We start from the raw sequence: 17,586 nt of genomic DNA, 5'->3' as shown, positions 1-17,586 counted from the left end.
CCTGTGACATTTGTGACTCATGGTGCTCGGATTCACCTTACTGTCTGGAGGGCCCAACCTCAAAGCCACTAAACATACGACATTAGCCAAGTCCTCTGATCTCTCTAGACAGCAGTTTTCTCCTAAGACAAGGTGGCTTTTTGGCCATTGGCTGAAGTAAGCCAGGTGATTTTAAACAATGCATTAAGCTCTTCTGAACTCTAACAGCCTTGTTCCAAGCTGCTCGCTATGGAGAAGAGAGCGCTGAGGGAAAGAGGCCCTGTAGTCTTTTGCCAGTGGTGTCGGATGGGCTACTCAGTCCCAGCACTTGAAAGTTGCAAACCTAGTCAAGAAAGTGCACACAGTACTTCACCTTTTTATGAGATATAATTACATTGACATGACGCCTTATGATTTACCCGTGACTCGGGGGGTTTCCAAAATCCAAACACTTCCAGACTGGGGCCCGTCAATCAGCTTCCTCTTGCTTTTCGTGGACTCCCAAACTGGAAACCTGCTGGTGTTTTGCTGCGGTTTCATTTCCCTCTGCGGAGGAGCCAGGGCAACCTCGGCCAGACAGGCACCCAGCTGCGCCCTTCTTTCCAGGGCCTCTTCACTCAGCTGACTCTCCTGGCCTGCCTAACGCTCCTGGCTGAGACGGTTTCCCGGCTTCCTCTAACAGGTTGGCGAGAAGTTGATCTGCAAACGCGAGGCAGAGCAGGAGTGTCCTTATTCGGTAGGCCTCTGATGGGCCACCAGGTCCGTCCGAAAGTCCTAGCCGAGTGATTGACAGTGGCCATTTCAAAGCCTGATTTCACCTTTGCAACCACAATCACGACCCAGAATAAACTGCTTCCAGGAAGCCAGTTAGTTGCACCTTGCCTGAAGTCAGTCTCCGGACTGCCTCTCAGGACCCCCGCCAGGGTTTCGGGTTCCCGCCTGGGTCACGTGTACGGAGGCTGCCAGTGCGCACTCAGCCCGGCCCGCCGGTCGCCAGAGCAACACCAATCCCGGGTTCACTCCCGCCTCGGAAGTGCGGTCCCCGCCCGACAGCCCCCGGTTTAAGGGAGCCTGGCTAGGCCGGCAGCCAGAGGGTCCCGCAGCTTGGGGCCGGCCATGCTTCGCGGCTCGTGGCGCCAGCTTTGGCTCTTTCTCCTGTTGCTGCTGCTGCTGCTGCTGCTCCCGGGCGCGCCTGAGCCCCGCGGCACCTCCAGGCCGTGGGAGGGAACCGACGAGCCGGGCTCGGCCTGGGCCTGGCCGGGCTTCCAGCGCCTGCAGGAGCAGCTCAGGGCGGCCGGCGCCCTCTCCAAGCGGTACTGGACGCTCTTCAGCTGCCAGGTGTGGCCGGACGACTGTGACGAGGACGAGGAGGCAGCCGCGAGGCCCCTGGGTAAGACCCCGTCCCCGCGGCCTGCCGTTCGCTGCGGAGCAGAGTGCGATCCGGGCGCGGCTGTGGTCGCCTCGCTCCTGCCCCGGGCGACGTCAGGGCCCGCAGTTCTGCTCCGCTCAGCCGCCGGTACCGGCTGTAGGCGGGGGCAGCCTCCGCGGAGCAGGGAGCCCCATCACCGCTCCGGCCCCACTCGCATCCCCGGTGCCGCCCCCTGCGGCCTGGCTGCCCGTCCCCTGCCGCCCCTCATCCCCGCGCTTTCCAGACTCTCTTGCACCGCCTGTGCCGTCTCCCAGCCCACCCTGGCGTTATTCGAAGGTGCTGCTCTTGACAGCTCTAGGGAACGTCCGCTGTGGACATGCCTGGTGACTGCCGTCTCCCTTGCTGCTTTTGGACGCAGGGCTTGAGGACCGACAGTGGGCTGAGCTGGGGCTGGGAGTTGGAATCTGAGTTCTGGGTGTCGCTCTGTCCCTGACAAATTGTGTGGCAACGTTGCCGCATCACTGTCGAGCGCCGGATGGTCTCCTCTCTGTCTCACAGCTCTTCCTTTTCCAGGCTGGCGCCTTCCCCTGTTGGGCCAGCGGTACTTGGATCTCCTGACCACGTGGTACTGCAGCTTCCAAGACTGCTGCCCCGGTGGGGATTGCAGAATCTCCAACAACTTTACAGGTTGGACCTCGCATGGCTTCAAGGGACTAGGGATCTGTGGGGAGGGGACGCAGTCCAGGGGAAATGGTTAGATGCAAGGGACCTTTCGTCATCCTGTCCAACCTCCCCACAAGCAGGAACTGCCACAGTCTGAGGTTTTGAAGGAGTACCAAATGCTTTAGTCAGGGAAGCCCCTTTTTAGCCTCTAGCTTAATAGCCCAGGCAAACTGAGCTGTTTCGTGCATCTTGAGGATCCATGGGAATGCCATGAACACATCACACTCAGCTAAGCTGGGAGGAGGGAACAGGCCCATCATTACCACCGTGTGTCCCCTGTCTAAACAGGTTTTCCTCTGCTCATTTGTCAGCTACCCCCACCATGTCCTCCTGCATCCCTGAGAGCGTTTCCAAGGAGAAGAGAATACCTAATATCTGTTATACATACCAGGCACTGTGCTAAGAGTTTCAAAGGGATTAACTCATAATCCAACATCTCCTTTGATCTCTAGGAGAGTCAGGCCCAGAGCACCTTGTTTCACTCTAAACAGAAACAGGGACCTCTCAGAGGGGCTGGAACTATCCAGTGAGAGAACTGATCAGAAATTCTGGGTTATGATTACAAGTGTCCCTTTCTTTTTTTTTTTTTTTTTGAGACAGAGTCTTGCTTTGCACCCACACTGGAGTGCAGTGGTGCGATCTCAGCTTACTGCACCCTCTGCCTCCCGGGTTCAAGCAATGTTCCTGCCTCAGCCTCCCGAGTAGCTGGGATTACAGGTGCCCACCACCACGTCTGGCTAATTTCTGTAGTTCTAGTAGAGACGTGGTTTCACCATGTTGGCCGGGCTGGTCTTGAACTCCTGACCTTGTGATCTGCCCACCTCGGCCTCCCAAAGTGCTGGGATTACAGGTGTGAGCCACTGCCCCTGGCAACCAGTATTTTCTAATTAGTTTGGGTGACTTGATTTGCATATTGCAGTTGATTTGCATTTTCACTCTCACAAGGTCATCTTTGGCCCCATGTTCTGAAACCTATTCAGACATTTGCAAAAGCTTCCTCTCTTTTCCCTAGGAGCAATTTCTTACCCAGAGTTCTGATCCCAGCTCCTTCAGTCTCCATAAATGAGGCCCACCTTAGATATTTAGGTCATTTAATTGGCCAAAATGCCAATAACACAGTGTTTTTAGGGACACAGTCTGGCTCAGGACAGAAGATAGGAGTACATACAGGTCAAGAAGTCTGAATTTGGATCACTGCTGACTTGCATAAGACCCTAGGTGGCAATTAGCGAGTTACTTTCTGCCCTCAACTACGTTCTGCCCTCAACATGCCTGTTCGACAAAGGCCTGGATATCCAAATTGTTGTGGCCGGGGAATCAGAGACTCCTCCACTGGATTCCTAGTCTTGCCTCTTCCTTGCTGGCAGAGTCCTTCCCAAGTGTCCATTTCCTCAGCTGTATTTTATTTTATTTCTTTTATTTATTTATTTTGAGACCAAGTCAGTCTCTGTCACCCAGGCTGGAGTGCGGTGGCGTGATCTCGGCTCACTGCAACCTCCGCCTCCCAGGTTCAAGCGATTCTCTTCCCTCAGCCTCCCAAGTAGCTGGGGTTATAGGCGCACGCCACCATGCTTGGCTCATTTTTGTATTTTTAGTAGAGATGGGGTTTTGCCACATTGACCAGGCTGATCTCGAACTCCTGACCTCAGGTGATCCACCCACCTCGGCCTCCCAAAGTGCTGGGATTACAGGCGTGAGCCACCTCGCCCAGCCAGTTTCTTCAGCTTTAAATGGGAATAATAATGCCTGCCTTGCAGAATTGTGAAGACTAAATGTAAAACACTTAGCCCAGTTCTGAATACAGAGAAAACAGCAAATGTTAATTTTCTTCTGTGTCACTACTACTTTTGGAGCAATGTGTGATACCCTCAACGTTTTATCATAGACCTTGACCTCCCAAGGCTCCAGAATACACGCTCTGGGCTGGCTTGAGGTGTTCAACCAATTGATCCTGGATTTGGAGTGCTCACCCACAGCTGGCAGCACACCCTCCCTGCCTCCACTGTGGCTCCTGGTAGCCCCATCTCCAAATCCTACAACCTCAGGTCTGAGAGGAAGTTAGGCCTAGCAGAGGGCTTTGCACACTGGAGCTGCTCTCAACAAGTGTCAGCTGAATTGAATGAGAATGAATAAAATCAAGCTTCTCCATGAAACAGGGAGCCCTGAAACCAAGGGATAGGAGCAGCCTCAGGACATGGGGGACAGGATTCCTCCCTAGACAGGTCTGTGCCAACTGTTCTGAGTATGTGCAGGATCTTCAGGAAGGGTGATTCCTCTGTCTCCCTAAGTCCCATCTTTATTTCCCAAACTCTTCAAAAAGTAGTCCTTGAGGCCAGGCATGGTGGTTCACGCCTGTAATCCCAGCACTTTGGGAGGACGAGGCGGGCGGATCACGAGGTCAGGAGTTCCAGACCAGCCTAGCCAACATGGTGAACCCCATCTCTACTAAAAATACAAAAGTTAGCCGGGCATGGTGGTGGGCACCTGTAATCCCAGCCATTCAGGAGACTGAGGCAGGAGAATCGCTTGAACCAGGGAGGCGGAGCCGAGATTGCACCACTGCACTCTAGCCTAGGTGACAGAGCAAGACTTCCTCTCAAAAAAGAAAAAGGAAAGAAAGTAGTCCTTGCATCCCTTCTGCTACAAAGTCTGCCTTCTGTCTGCTTATTATGCCAAACAGGAGGAGTAACTGATCCCAACCAAGAGAGATTCAGAGTTGCTTGGTTTCTGGGCTGTTGGCTGCTGTGGTGGATGCGCCTGTGTGTGCCTTTTGCTGTGACTGCCTCTTTCTCGTCCTTAGGCTTAGAGTGGGACCTGAACGTGCGGCTGCATGGCCAGCATTTGGTCCGGCAGCTGGTCCTAAGAACAGTGAGGGGCTACTTAGAGACGCCCCAGCCAGACAAGGCCCTTGCTCTGTCGTTCCACGGCTGGTCTGGCACAGGCAAGAACTTCGTGGCACGGATGCTGGTGGAGAACCTGTATCGGGATGGGCTGATGAGTGACTGTGTCAGGATGTTCATCGCCACGTTCCACTTTCCTCACCGCAAATATGTGGACCTGTACAAGGTGAGGCCGACCAGGGCTGGGGTGAGGCCTCTGTGCTGGGAGGAAGACCCTTCTGCCAGCCCTTCCTTGCAAGGAAGTGGGCTCTGGAGAAGCCTGGGGAGGTGGGGACAGGTGGCAGAACCTGTGACAGAGCCACTCACTCGGTCCACTCCTCACAGAGGCCCTGAGCATCTGGTGGGGACTGGCGTTCCAAACACCCCCCACTGCTCTGTCCCCCGAATAGTCACACTCGAGAGGCTGGACGCTGCACTTAAGCAGGGACGCTGCATGTTGATTTTTGTTGTAGAAGTATTGAAATGTCACAGGCAGTGTAGAACAGAGAAAAGCAAAAACTATCGGACTGTCCACATGGGCACACCCTTGTCAACTAAGGAGAGTTAGCATTTTATGTGCTGCCTTTGGTGCGGAACGTTTCCCCAGGCTGTCATTGTAACTACATTGGACAGAGAGTGGCATATCCTGCCTTTTTAAAAAACAGGCCTATTGGCTGGGCGCAGTGGCTCACGCCTGTAATCCCAACACTTTGGGAGGCTGAGGTGGGCAGATCACAAGGTCAGAAGATCGAGACCATCCTGGCTAACACGGTGAAACCCCGTCTCTACTAAAAATACAAAAAATTAGCCGGGCGAGGTGGCGGGCGCCTGTAGTCCCAGCTGCTGGGGAGGCTGAGGCAGGAGAATGGCGTGAACCCAGGAGGTGGAGCTTGCAGTGAGCCGAGATCGCGCCACTGCACAACAGAGTGAGACTCCGTCTCAAAAAAAAACAGGCCTATCCTATCTTATATGATTTTCCACATCTTCCCGTATCGGCTTATTATATAACAGCAAGTGGATGGACAGAAATTTCCTTGGCTGTTCTACCCGTTTGGGTTTCTTCTACTAATTCAGCCATGTAGTATTGAAAACATACCCGAAGAGCCTGACAGAAATGACTGCACCTGTCTTTGGCTTTCTGTTCTGATATCTGGAATTGTTCACCTGGGAAGATTATGTCAGTGTCTGAGGACAGAGACTGCCCACGTCTCCTGGCAGTTTCCATATGGCTTTGGAGGGCAGGGGCAGGCTGAGCTGGCCTTTCCAGGAAGAACTATTTGGCTTAGACTGTGGCAAAACTGCTGCAGCCCCAGCTTCCCCGCTCTGAAAACTGTCATGTGCACAGCCCTACACCTCGCACTTTCCCCCACACAGGTGCACCCAGTAGACAGGAGTGTGGGCTCTGGGGTGGGAGCTGGGCCTGAATAATATATTCCCTGCCCATTTTGATGAACATTGCAAAGAACCATCTTTTCACTTGAGGGTTTACTATCTTGCCTGGGACAAAGAACCCTCCGCAGCCCCTTGCAGGAGCGAAGTCGGATGTTGGTTGGGCCCAGTGAGTCCTTCAGCAGGCTTCCCCACTGAGATCTCGGCCCAGCCAGGGTGCCCGTGGGCGCTGTGCACCCGGGAGTTCAGGGCAGGGGACTGTGACTGCCTCTAGGCACATGAGCCTCTCCTTGCCCATCACCCCTGTGTTAAAGCCCAACTCCTACCCACCCCCTGGGAATAGACCCCGAGCTTAAACAGGGAAGTTGCGCCTGGATTTTTTTGTTGTAGAAGTAATGAAATTTTGCAGGCAGTGTGGACATTATTAGCTCCGGGATGGGACCTAGTCCTGGAGAGGAGAAAGCAGGGCTGGAGCAGGGGCCCCTTCTCAAGGGCAGAAGGGCTTCTCCCCACTCCTTTCTAGGCTCTTTCCTAGTCCCCAGGCTGGCTTCACCTTGTTTAGCTTTCAACCCTCTGGGTGCTTGAGAATCACCTGAGAGCTGGTCAGATGCAAATATCCTAGGCCTTCCCCCAGAGCTTGGATTTGATAGGTTCGAGGGGGTGAAACCCAGCCCCAAGGAGTCCATTGCACATGCCCAGGGGAAACCACGCCCTCAAGGCCAGAGGTGGAAGGAGTCGCCAGTTCCCCAGCTGCTCCCTATATCCCATGCAGGAGCAGCTGATGGGCCAGATCCGGGAGACGCAGCAGCTCTGCCACCAGACCCTGTTCATCTTCGATGAGGCCGAGAAGCTACACCCAGGGCTGCTGGAGGTCCTTGAGCCACACTTAGAACGCCGGGCCCCTGAGGGCCACAGGGCCGAGTTTACATGGACTATCTTTCTGTTTCTCAGGTGGGTTCTGGGGAACAGTAGTCAGGAGGGCTGGGGGAGGGGAAGATACTAGCTGGCAGTGGAGGCTTCCACACGCCCCCAGGTTCAGAACCTTTTCCTCAAGAAAAAACAGCACAAACTCTGGTACAGAAAGCAGCAGCCAGCTGTGATGGCTCATGCCTGTAATCCCAGCACTTTGGGAGGCCAAGGTGGCCGGGTCCCTTGAGTCCAGGAGTTCAAGACCAGCCTGGGCAACACAGCGAAACCCTATCTCTACAAAAAGTACAAAAATTAGCTGGGCGTGGTGATGTGTGGTCCCAGATACTCGGGAGGCTGAGGTGGGAGAATCGCTTGAACCCAGGAGGTGGGGGTTGCAGTGAGCTGAGATCGGGCCACTGCACTCCAATCTGGGTGACAGATTTTTTGAAACAAATTCCCAAGGCAAGCCTGGTTAGAGAACGGCATAGTCTCCCATCAAGTCCAACACGGCCATTTCTTCCTCCAGCCTTGGAAGGTCTATTTCTGCTCCAATCATGAGAAGTCATCACTGGCTTAAAATCCAGGGCATACGGGTTGAGAGAAACCCATGCTTCCTCTGAGTACCTGTAGTTCAGTTGTGACACTGCCACGCAGGACCCAGTCACTGAATCACGGCACTGTGGGTCCTGTGCTTTTGTTGACATGTCTTTGCGGGAAGACAACTTAGAAATAACTTGTCCAACCTCATCTTTTTGCAGAGGCTCCAACTGGGGGAGTCCTGCGTCTGTTACAAGTTGAGTTTGGGTCCTTGTTGACCCAATTCGAAGGCTTCACAATAGCTCGAGCCTCGGTGGGAGTCAAACCAAGTGCTTTCTTCCCAGCTCCACTCCGGCCTCACCTTCCCCAGGGCAGCACTTGCTTGCTGGGGGGTTTTCCCAAGCTGCAGGGTGCACTTTGTGAGGATGGGGAAGTTGGTGGGGAGATGCTGATTTTCATCCTAGCTTGGGGAGTGTGGAGGGGTGAAGGGGTGAGCTGTGGAGGGCACATCTTGTTTCAGTGTGGATTCACAAGAAGAACTGAAACGGGCCAGGTGCGGTGGCTCACGCCTATAATCCCAGCACTTTGGGAGGCTGAGGCGGGTGGATCACCTGAGGTCAGGAGTTCGAGACCAGCCTGTTTCTACTAAAAATACAAAAATTAGCTGGGTGTACTGGCAGGCGCCTGTAATCCCAGCTACTAAGGAGGCTGAGGCAGGAGAATCACCTGAACCTGGGAGGCAGAGGTTGCAGTGAGCTGAGACCATGCCATTGCACTCTAACCTGGCAACAAGAGAGAGACTCTGTCTCTAAAAAAAAAAAAAAAAAAAAAGTGAAACAGGTTTAACCATTGCTGACTTGGGATTTCTGTGTGGTGGCAGGCAGCCTTCCTGGTCTGTAGGTGAAGCTGTGGAGACTTAGAATGCATTGCGAAGTGGGAGGGGAGCAGGGTGACTTTTAAGAGAGAGCTCTCTTGCATGATTTGAGTGCCCAGAACCAGGAGGTGAGGACAGTACATTCTTCTAATTAGTTTTTATCCCCACGTTCTGTACTGTTTATTTCCCACCTTCGGAGGCAGCCGGGCTCACCTCTCCTCCTGTTATAGGGAGTCAGGTGGAGGCTGCAACATGCATATGAGCCCAAACAGAGGAGTCACCTGGCTGCTCTGTGGTTTCTCCCCTTGAGCCCTGGGTTGGGGAGTCAGGGGACCCTCTGAACCACTGATGTGGAAGCCAGTCCTTCCCACGGCACGGAGCGAAGCGTGGTGACCCAGCCTCGGGCCTCCCTTTCGCTTGCTTCCACAGGGATCTCTCTCGCACTGAGTGTCTTCCTCCTCCCTTTCCCCGTCAGGGGTCTCCCGGCTTCAGGTGGTGCCAGCCACACAGACTCTCCCACCCACTTCTCAGCTTGGAAAACCTCACCTGGGCCATGATTGCCTAATGCGACCCGGTGACCTTGCAGTCTCTAGGCAAATGTTAGCCTTTGTAGTATTTTGGCCGTCGACCCGACGGCAGCACCCTCCAGCCCCTCACCAGCCGCCTGGCCTTTCTCCCCATGACCCAGCCTCGGTGGACTGTCCGAGGCCACGTGATTGTGGGCGGCATGGGGTGGGGCCTGCGGGAAAGCCGCCTGCCAGACTCCTCCATGCCACAGCAGGGTGGGGAGGTCTCCCAGGAGCCTTTGAGCTCCAGGGAGGAGGATGCGTAACTGACAAGGATGTAAAGGACAGATTAAAAAGATGTGGCCTTGGGTTCTAGTGGCTCTGGTGTGGGCCTGTGCCCAGCCTTTACGAGCCAGAGGTCCCCCCTCCAGCCGAGGGCTGGGCTGACATAGTCTGTCCCCAGGCTGTCCAGGGTGGCAGCCTCTCAACCTCTGAGGTTCTCAGGTAGTCCAGCGATGGCTGGGAGGAGACACTGTGTTGATATTGGAGTTTCTGGACTTGATCTCTATAATGAGCTTCAATTAATCATCCCTTGTAATAAGGATTCTAGGGCATGAGAGAAAAGCACAGCTGATTCAAACTGCTAGAGTGACCAAGTCACACTGTAGGAAGAGCAGCAGTTTAATTCTGAAATAAATCCTAAACCTGCCATTTGAAGTGAGTCGCCAGTGGTTTTGCTGGCCTCCCCCTGGTGGCAGGAGAGAGGAGGTGGGAGCTGAAGCAGGGAGTTGAGTGTGGTGCTCAGAGCCTGTCCTTCATCCGGGCCAGGGAATCGGGGCCGGTGGCTGGGCATCAGAAAAGTAACATTACTTTGCCCACTTCTGCCAAATATAGAAGGCTGCAAGAATGGGCTCACGCGGCAGGACAGGAACGTGGAACTCTGCGATCGGAGCTGCTGCCCTGTTCTCATGGGAGCTGTAAAGTGACTAGGGTAATTAAAGCCTGTTTCCTTTGTGCTGTTGTCAGGAAAAGGAAAGAAAGGACTTCGAAAAATTATAGAACTACACAAATAGAAATTATTCGTGGAGTCGTGGGCCTTGCGCCCCAGCCCCGTGTCTGTTGGCTGCCTGTTGACTAACGAGAGGACAGCTTAGATTGGTCTAGTGCTTACTTTATAAATGAGGACACTAAGGCTCAAAGAGATGATCGAGTCTATGTCTGTTCTTTAGGAAAGACAGAGCAGTTAGCATGGGGTTTGTTACCAGTAACCACCAGTTCTCTCTGGTGAGGCCTTAAGTCCCCTTCCTTTGGGGTCTTAGGGATAAGGCTGGTGAGATCAGCCCTGGCAGGGGCTGGAGGCAGGGCTGGTTGAGAGAGGTGCCTTCTGGCTCCTCCAGACTTCCCAGTGACGCAGGTGGCTGTGGAAGGGAATTGAGGTGCTCCGGGAAGACAGTGTCTGTCTGAAGGTAGAATGCTGGTGCTGGAGTGGCGATCCTGAAGACGGGAGGGGTGGCGCATAGAGAGGGGCCCCAGGTTATGGGTCGGTGGGTGAGATTAAAGCCTGTAAAGTGGTGGAAGAAAAGGGACTTTGGCTGTGAGACAAAACAGGAGAGCTTGAGAAGGGTGGAGATGGTGCAGACACATGTGCAGAGATGTCCCTTTATTTACTAAAGGCCGTGTGCCTGATATGTGCAAAGCACTGGGGTTACAGAAATAAATAGGCCCAGCTTCCTGCCCCATGTGATGGGACCTCTCTTTACCCGCATCCGCACCTTACAGGATGGAGAAGGCCCTGGAGTCCGTGCCCCTGGGCCGGGGTGAGGGAGAATCACTGTGGGGTTTCACAGCATCCCAGATCCTGCCTTCAGCCTCTGCCAAGGTAAACAGTGCTACCTGCCTCCTGTGGGGAATGCAGGATGGGCCAACACCCTGGCAGCAGACTCTTACCTCAGCTTATGCAATGGTGGCTGCTCCTGTGTGCACAGGCATGTGCCTGGAAGGCCTTCCTGCAGCCGCGGCAGTGTCGGCAAGTGGAAGTGTGTTGTGAGCTGCTTCTCGGGGGAAGCCTGGCTGAGCAACTGACCTTGAGCAAGCACTGCAGATGGCCCTTGTTCCTGCCGGGCTCCTCCAGCTGGGAGCTCTCAGCCCCTGGTAAATTCTGGTTGTGAAAAACACACTGGCACCTCCCCCTACAATGAGGCACCCAGTTGGACAACTTGGCAGTCCGGGCTTACCTGTATGGCAGGGAAGGATGCCTGCCCAGCTTTAGCATCTACCCAATGGCGGAGGCAGGGAGGGAGAGAACCACACAGCTCCCCTCACTTCCCAGGAGCCCCCATGGAACAACAGGGTGTGGTCACAGGCTGAATGAGCAAAGATGTGAGTTAATATACTGGTGGGTGTCATAGGGGCTTTCAGAGCCGGGTAAGGAGGGAAAGAGATGGAGATACTGGTTCCCCACTCCTTAACCTGCCACCTGCCTTCCCTGTCCTTTACCCTACCTCATTCTACTGGACCTGAGGAAAACGCAAGGGGGGCTGAGGTAGGAGGATCACTTGAGCCTAGGAGTTCGAGACCAGCCTGAGGAACATAGTGAGACCTTGTCTCTACAAAAAAAAATTTTTTTTAAATAGCGCCAGGCACACCTGTCATCCCAGCACTTTGGGAGGCTGAGGCGAGCAGATCAGCTGAGGGCAGGAGTTCAAGACCAGCCTGGCCAATATAGTGAAACCCTGTCTCTACTAAAAATACAAAAATTAGCTGGGCATTGTGGCACGTGCCTGTAATCCCAGCTACTTGGGAGGCTGAGGCAGGAGAATCTCTTGAATCCAGGAGGCAGAGGCTGCCGTGAGCTGAGATCATGCCACTGCACTCCAGCCTGGACAACAAGAGTGAAACTCCGTCTCAAGAAAAAAAAAAAACAAATCTGGGTAGAGTGGCATGTACCTGCAGTCTCAGCTACTTAGGAGGTTAAGGTGAGAGGATTAGCTGAGGCTGGGGAGGTTGAGGCTGCAGTGAACCAAAATCACACCACTGTACTCCAATCTGGGTGACACAATGAGACTCCGTCTCCAAAGAGAGAGAAAGCACAGGGAAGTGCGAGTGCACTGATGTGGAGCTGGGCAAGGCCTCGGTTTCAGGAGCTGGTGGAGCTGGCAGAGGCTGCAGCCCAGGGAGGGAGGACAGCTCAGTGAGGTGGGGGAGAAGTACGCCTGGGCTGGGGAGGATGGAGGAGGTCCACGTCTCCACCACCTCTGTCCCAGCTTCCCTGCTGGTGGCTCTACGGTTGCTCTTCTCTCCCTATCCCCTTTCTCCCTCCTGTCTCTAACCCAAATTGCTTTCTGTGCTTCACACCCGTAATTCTAGTTGCCCAGTGATAGCACAACCTGAGAGAGATCACAGGCAAGCAAAAAACACTCAAATGTGTGTAAAACCAGGCTTTCATCTCTACCCTTCCATGTTCCACCTCTGTTAAGGGGGACAGCAAGCAGCTTGAGGCTAACACTTGTTTCATGACCTCCTTTCACTTCTCACATCTATCAGTTACAGGGTTTTTCAATTGTGCCTCCATAACTAATTCTTAAATCCTCCTTTCCATCCCTTCTCCATGGTCCATAAGCTCAAGTCCATGTACATGGCAGATAAATGCCTTCTCACCCTAGCCTTGGCCAACCTTACATGCCTATGCTCCTCTGGCGCACCCAGGCCTGGACACATCCCTTCCTTGTCAAGTGTCTGATGGTCACTAATTGTTCTTTATTTGCTCAGAAGCCTCGTCCTCCCTCTGAAGCCTTCTCCTTAGAACTCACTCACTCCTCCATTAGCGCTTGCCACACTGTCCTGGAACCGAATACACGGATGCCCCTCAGACCACACAGAAGTAAAGAACCACATCTTACCATCTTCATGCTCCCTGCACTTAGCACAGTCTCAGTAAGTGTGCGTCAAAAGGGAACAAGAGAGAATGGGTGGCAAAGCTGGACAGTGTCTTCTGTGCAGACCTTTAGGTTGTGACGAGGTCTCCTGGAAGAGAGAGGTCCACGCCCCTCAGCCTCTATTCTTCCAGGCACCAATGCATTGGTTTCAGCGGTGAGATAACATATATGGAAGCTAAATATAAAGAAATGGGTTACCAAGCTCTTGTCTCTTTCAGTAATCTCAGGGGCGATATAATCAATGAGGTGGTCCTAAAGTTGCTCAAGGCTGGATGGTCCCGGGAAGAAATTACGATGGAACACCTGGAGCCCCACCTCCAGGCAGAGATTGTGGAGACCACAGGTAAGTAAGTGACTCAGTGTGCCTCTGGTGAGAGCCACAGCTGGTGATAATTAATTTGTTTGTTGGAATGTGTGTTTATGAGGTAGATAGGGTACTTGGGAACACAGAGGGCAGCCCATAATCATCTCACATTGTCAACCTTGGGTAGGCACAAGAAAAGTGCCTGAGCTCCTTTTCTGGAAATACTTGGAAGAGGAGTTTGCACGGGCCCCAAGAACAGGCGCAGTGGTCTCTGAAGCCTGAGACTCTGAATCTCACTTCAAGACTTTACCTAAAGGAGCAGCAGCTGTAGAGTTCTTGACACATACTGCAGACAGCACTCCTAGAGTTGAGAGAAGAGATCCAACCTCACCCAGCCCTTCAGTTTGGGGGCACCTTAAAACTCCAGTTGGAGCCAGGTGCGGTGGCTCACACCTGTAGTCCCAGCACTTTGGAAGGCTGAGGCGGGCGGCTAACTTGAGTCCAGGAGATCTAGACCAGCGTGGCCAACATGGTGAAACCCTCTCTCCAAAAAATACAAAAAACAGCCAGGTGTGGTGTGCGCCTGTGGTCCCAGTTACTCACAGGCTGAGATGGGAGGATCCCTTGAACCCAGGAGGTGGAGGCTGCAAGGAGCCCAGATCGCACCACTGTACTCCAGCCTGGTTGAGCAAGCCCCTGTTTAAAAGAAACAAACAGCAACCCCCCACCCCCCTCTAAATTCCAGCTAAGTTCAGTCCTAGGTCAGACTCCATGTAACTTTGGTCTTGATTTCAGACAATGGCTTTGGCCACAGCCGTCTTGTGAAGGAAAACCTGATTGACTACTTCATCCCCTTCCTGCTACTGGAGTACCGTCACGTGAGGCTGTGTGCACGGGATGCCTTCCTGAGCCAGGAGCTCCTGTATACAGAAGAGACACTGGATGAAATTGCCCAGATGATGGTGTATGTCCCCAAGGAGGAACAACTCTTTTCTTCCCAGGGCTGCAAGTCTATTTCCCAGAGGATTAACTACTTCCTGTCATGAAGGCTAGAGGAAGACTTCCTGGAGCTCCCTTTCTTCCACTAACAGGACCCTGGGACCTGTAGGAGCACCCTGTTTGGGACTGTGAGCTGTTTGAGGGGCTGTGGACTGGCATCCAGCAGTCACTAACACACAACTGGTGTGTAAAAGGCAGGCCTTACATTAGAAGCTGAGCCAATCCTTTTTCTTTTTTTTCCTTTTTTTTTTTTTTTTTGAGGTCCCACCGAGATAGGAACTTGGATTGCTGGATTCAAAAACAGACCCCATTCTTAAGATCACTTGGTGCCTTAAAGACACGCATTCCAAAGTGGAATGTGGTTGAAGAAAGTGGGCCAGGTGGTTGAAGACAGGCGTGTGGGAGCTCAGCAAATCCCAAAGGCTTATTATGACACTCCAGATGGTCTCCTTAGCATCTCAGCTCTTCTGCAAGGAAGAGCTTGGGTGTTGGGCCTCAAAGGCTGCAGAGTCCTTGGGTTAGAGAGCTGGGGAGAACGAAGTTCTGTGACCCAGGAGTGGCGAGTACACTCTAGGTTTACGGGCTGGTGGGCTTTCAAATTGGTACTCCCAGAGGAAAGCCGGGCTGCTTCTGTTGTGAGCAATCAGCCAAGAGCCTGAGGCTGAAGGGAAAAGTACACAGAGGAAGGTGTTTTACAAATCAGGTCAGTGTAGGCCAAGACTTATGGTCTACAGATTTTGGTGGGGGAGGGGGGAACCTTTTCAAAGACAATTGGGGGTCTTGACGTGTTAATGTAAAGATTAAAATTTTTGATTTTTCTAAAATCCTTGGCCTACTTTCTTACTGTTTCTGAGACCTAGCAAAATTTCAAACCTGATAATCCTGATAAGGCCTGGCAGAGACAGGGTGGATGCTGGCACACATGGAGCTAGCAGGGTATGTGGCTGGTCTGCCCATCTAGTCAGTTTGCTTTGGGACCGCATCGGTGGAACCAAGTCATGCCAACCTCCTACTGAAGAGGCTTCCACAGCACATTGCTCTTACATGTGAAAATGTTCACTCCTGTACTCTCAGCTGGAAAAAGAAAAGCAGTCATTTTTGAGGATTAAATGGCACCGTGTAGACATGTAGCATTGTGCCTAAACAGTGTTCATTATGTGCCTTTCCCCTTCCTTTTTCCCTGTTTTTTACATATTACACACACACACACACAGTCAGGGGCTCACTATGTTGCCCAGGCTGGTCTGGAACTCCTATCTTCCTGCCTCAGCCTCCCAAAGTATTGGGCTTACAGGCATGAGCCACTGTGCCTAGCCTTTTCTTTCTTTTATCATCTCGTGTCCTTTCTTAATTTAAGCCTTCCTCACAGATTACCTGACATCAGGAGTTCCAGACCAGCCTGGCAAAGCTGGTGAAACCCCGTCTCTATTAAAAAAAATTAACCAGGTGTGGTGGCATGAGCCTATAGTCGCAGCTACTCGGGAGGCTGAGGCAGGAGAATCACTTGAGCCCGGGAGGTGGTGGGTGCAATGGTCTGAGATCGTACCATTGCACTCCAGCCTGGGTGACAAGTGAAACTACATCTCAAAAAACAAAAAGCCTTCCTCAACCCTCTCTCCTTTAGTTCTTATCAAATGAAACACTTCTGTCTCTTCCACATTGAACAGTTTATTGTGCTCATTTACTCAACTACCTCAAGGTTAGAAAGTACCTACCCTGAGCCACATTAGGTACTCAAATATTCAAATCAATGAAATAAAAGGGTTTTAGTTTCATACCACTCAAGGGATAAAAGTGGACTCAGCCTAACTATACAATCGGATGGAGCCAGTGTTAGCTACTTACAGGTTTTCCGTCTCGAGCATCCCAGAAGATGCAAGCCACCCGATGCTACTGCACACCAGGCTCTAAACGCACTGAACACACTTGTTAAAGGGTAAGTCTCAGAGACAGAACAGGTGGCATCCGTTCCAGCACTGGCCAGCTGTGTTTGGCGTCATAAACAGAGGATCTGAACCTCCCACCTGGGGAACCAGGACAAGCAGCAGAATATAGTGGTTCCAAACACATTCTCCGGAGCCAGACTGCCAGGGCTGGAGCCATGGTTTCACCACTTACCACTGTGAGGCCACGGGAAAGCAGTTTAGCCTCCGTGTCCACTCCAGCATAACCGTACCTACCTCACAGGGTCACTGGATGACATGAGTTCATTTTTATAAAGTGCCTATGAAACCGCTTTTGCAAAAATCATAAACTGAGAAAACTATGAGTGACATATCAGACCTAACTGACCCCATCTTGTTGCTAACCTCTAAACTGTCCTTGTTCATTCCTGGGCATAGGCCAAACTAGCTTTGGGAAGGATTTTTGTGTATAGTTTGTTTAAATAGCCCTTCCCAAAAAGGCTAAACCGTTCTTGTAAAACAAATGAAAGGCCACTAAGCCAAGATGAGAGGAACTGGAATTCTTACCAGCCATTATTCTGGAGGTCATAAGATTTGCAACTTCCCCAATTACTCTTGAAGGTTAATGTCACTATTGTGAACCTAAGATTGGCCTTTTTGATGTCTTTCCAGGTTTTTCATTTCTAACAACCAGATGGCCCCACCTGGACCTGCCAACCAGTTCTGTGGCCCCCACCTAGGAACTGACTCAGCAGAAGAGAACAGCTTTGATTCTCCATGATTTTACTCACCAAATTATCCTTAAAAACTCTGACCCCCCCATTTTCTGAGACTGATTTGGGTAATAATAAAACTCCGGTCTCTGGCACAGCCAGCTCTGCGTGAATTATTCTTTCACCATCGCAATTCTTCTGTCTTGATAAACTGGCTCTGTCTAGGCAGTGGGCGAACTCATCCCAGCACTGTGGAAGGCCGAGGTGGGTGGATCACTTGAGGTCAGGAGTTCGAGATCAGCCTGGCCAATATGGTGAAAGCCTGTCTCTACTAAAACTACAAAAATTAGCTGGGCATGGTAGCACGCACCTGTAGTCCCAGCTACTTGGGAGGCTGAGGCAGCAGAACTGCTTGAACCCGGGAGGCAGAGGTTGCAGTGAGCCGAGATCATGCCATTGCACTCCAGCCTGGGCAACGAAAGGAAACTCCATCTCAAAAAAAAAAAAAAAAAAAAAAAAAATTGTAAGTTAAATCACATTGAGAGATTCTTGGAAGATTCTAAAAA

The 17,586-nt window shown here is 52.3% G+C and overlaps 1 protein-coding gene across 3 annotated transcripts; it reads left to right on the top strand.

The window, feature by feature from the left end:
• Window positions 1–359: 359 nt before the first annotated feature.
• Window positions 360–17,170, top strand: TOR3A (torsin family 3 member A). 3 transcript variants are annotated; one of them, XM_025369033.1, is made up of 6 exons: window positions 360–1,369; window positions 1,922–2,035; window positions 4,872–5,137; window positions 7,112–7,290; window positions 13,319–13,443; window positions 16,980–17,170. In XM_025369033.1, the coding sequence occupies exons 1-6, from the start codon at window positions 1,096–1,098 to the stop codon at window positions 17,045–17,047; spliced, it is 1,026 nt and encodes a 341-aa protein (XP_025224818.1). In that variant the 5' UTR covers window positions 360–1,095; the 3' UTR covers window positions 17,048–17,170. The 3 variants fall into 3 exon arrangements, with proteins under 3 accessions (XP_025224818.1, XP_025224650.1, XP_025224730.1); XM_025368865.1 differs by lacking the exon at window positions 16,980–17,170 and adding an exon at window positions 14,200–15,227; XM_025368945.1 differs by lacking the exon at window positions 16,980–17,170 and adding an exon at window positions 14,200–14,704 and having other exon boundaries at window positions 827–1,369; window positions 5,013–5,137.
• Window positions 17,171–17,586: the final 416 nt, after the last annotated feature.

Source organism: Theropithecus gelada, chromosome 1 (assembly GCF_003255815.1).
Source record: "Theropithecus gelada isolate Dixy chromosome 1, Tgel_1.0, whole genome shotgun sequence".
Lineage (NCBI taxonomy): Eukaryota > Metazoa > Chordata > Mammalia > Primates > Cercopithecidae > Theropithecus > Theropithecus gelada.
The sequence above is the reverse complement of the archived record's forward strand: the minus strand, read 5'-3'. Positions and strand labels throughout refer to the sequence as shown.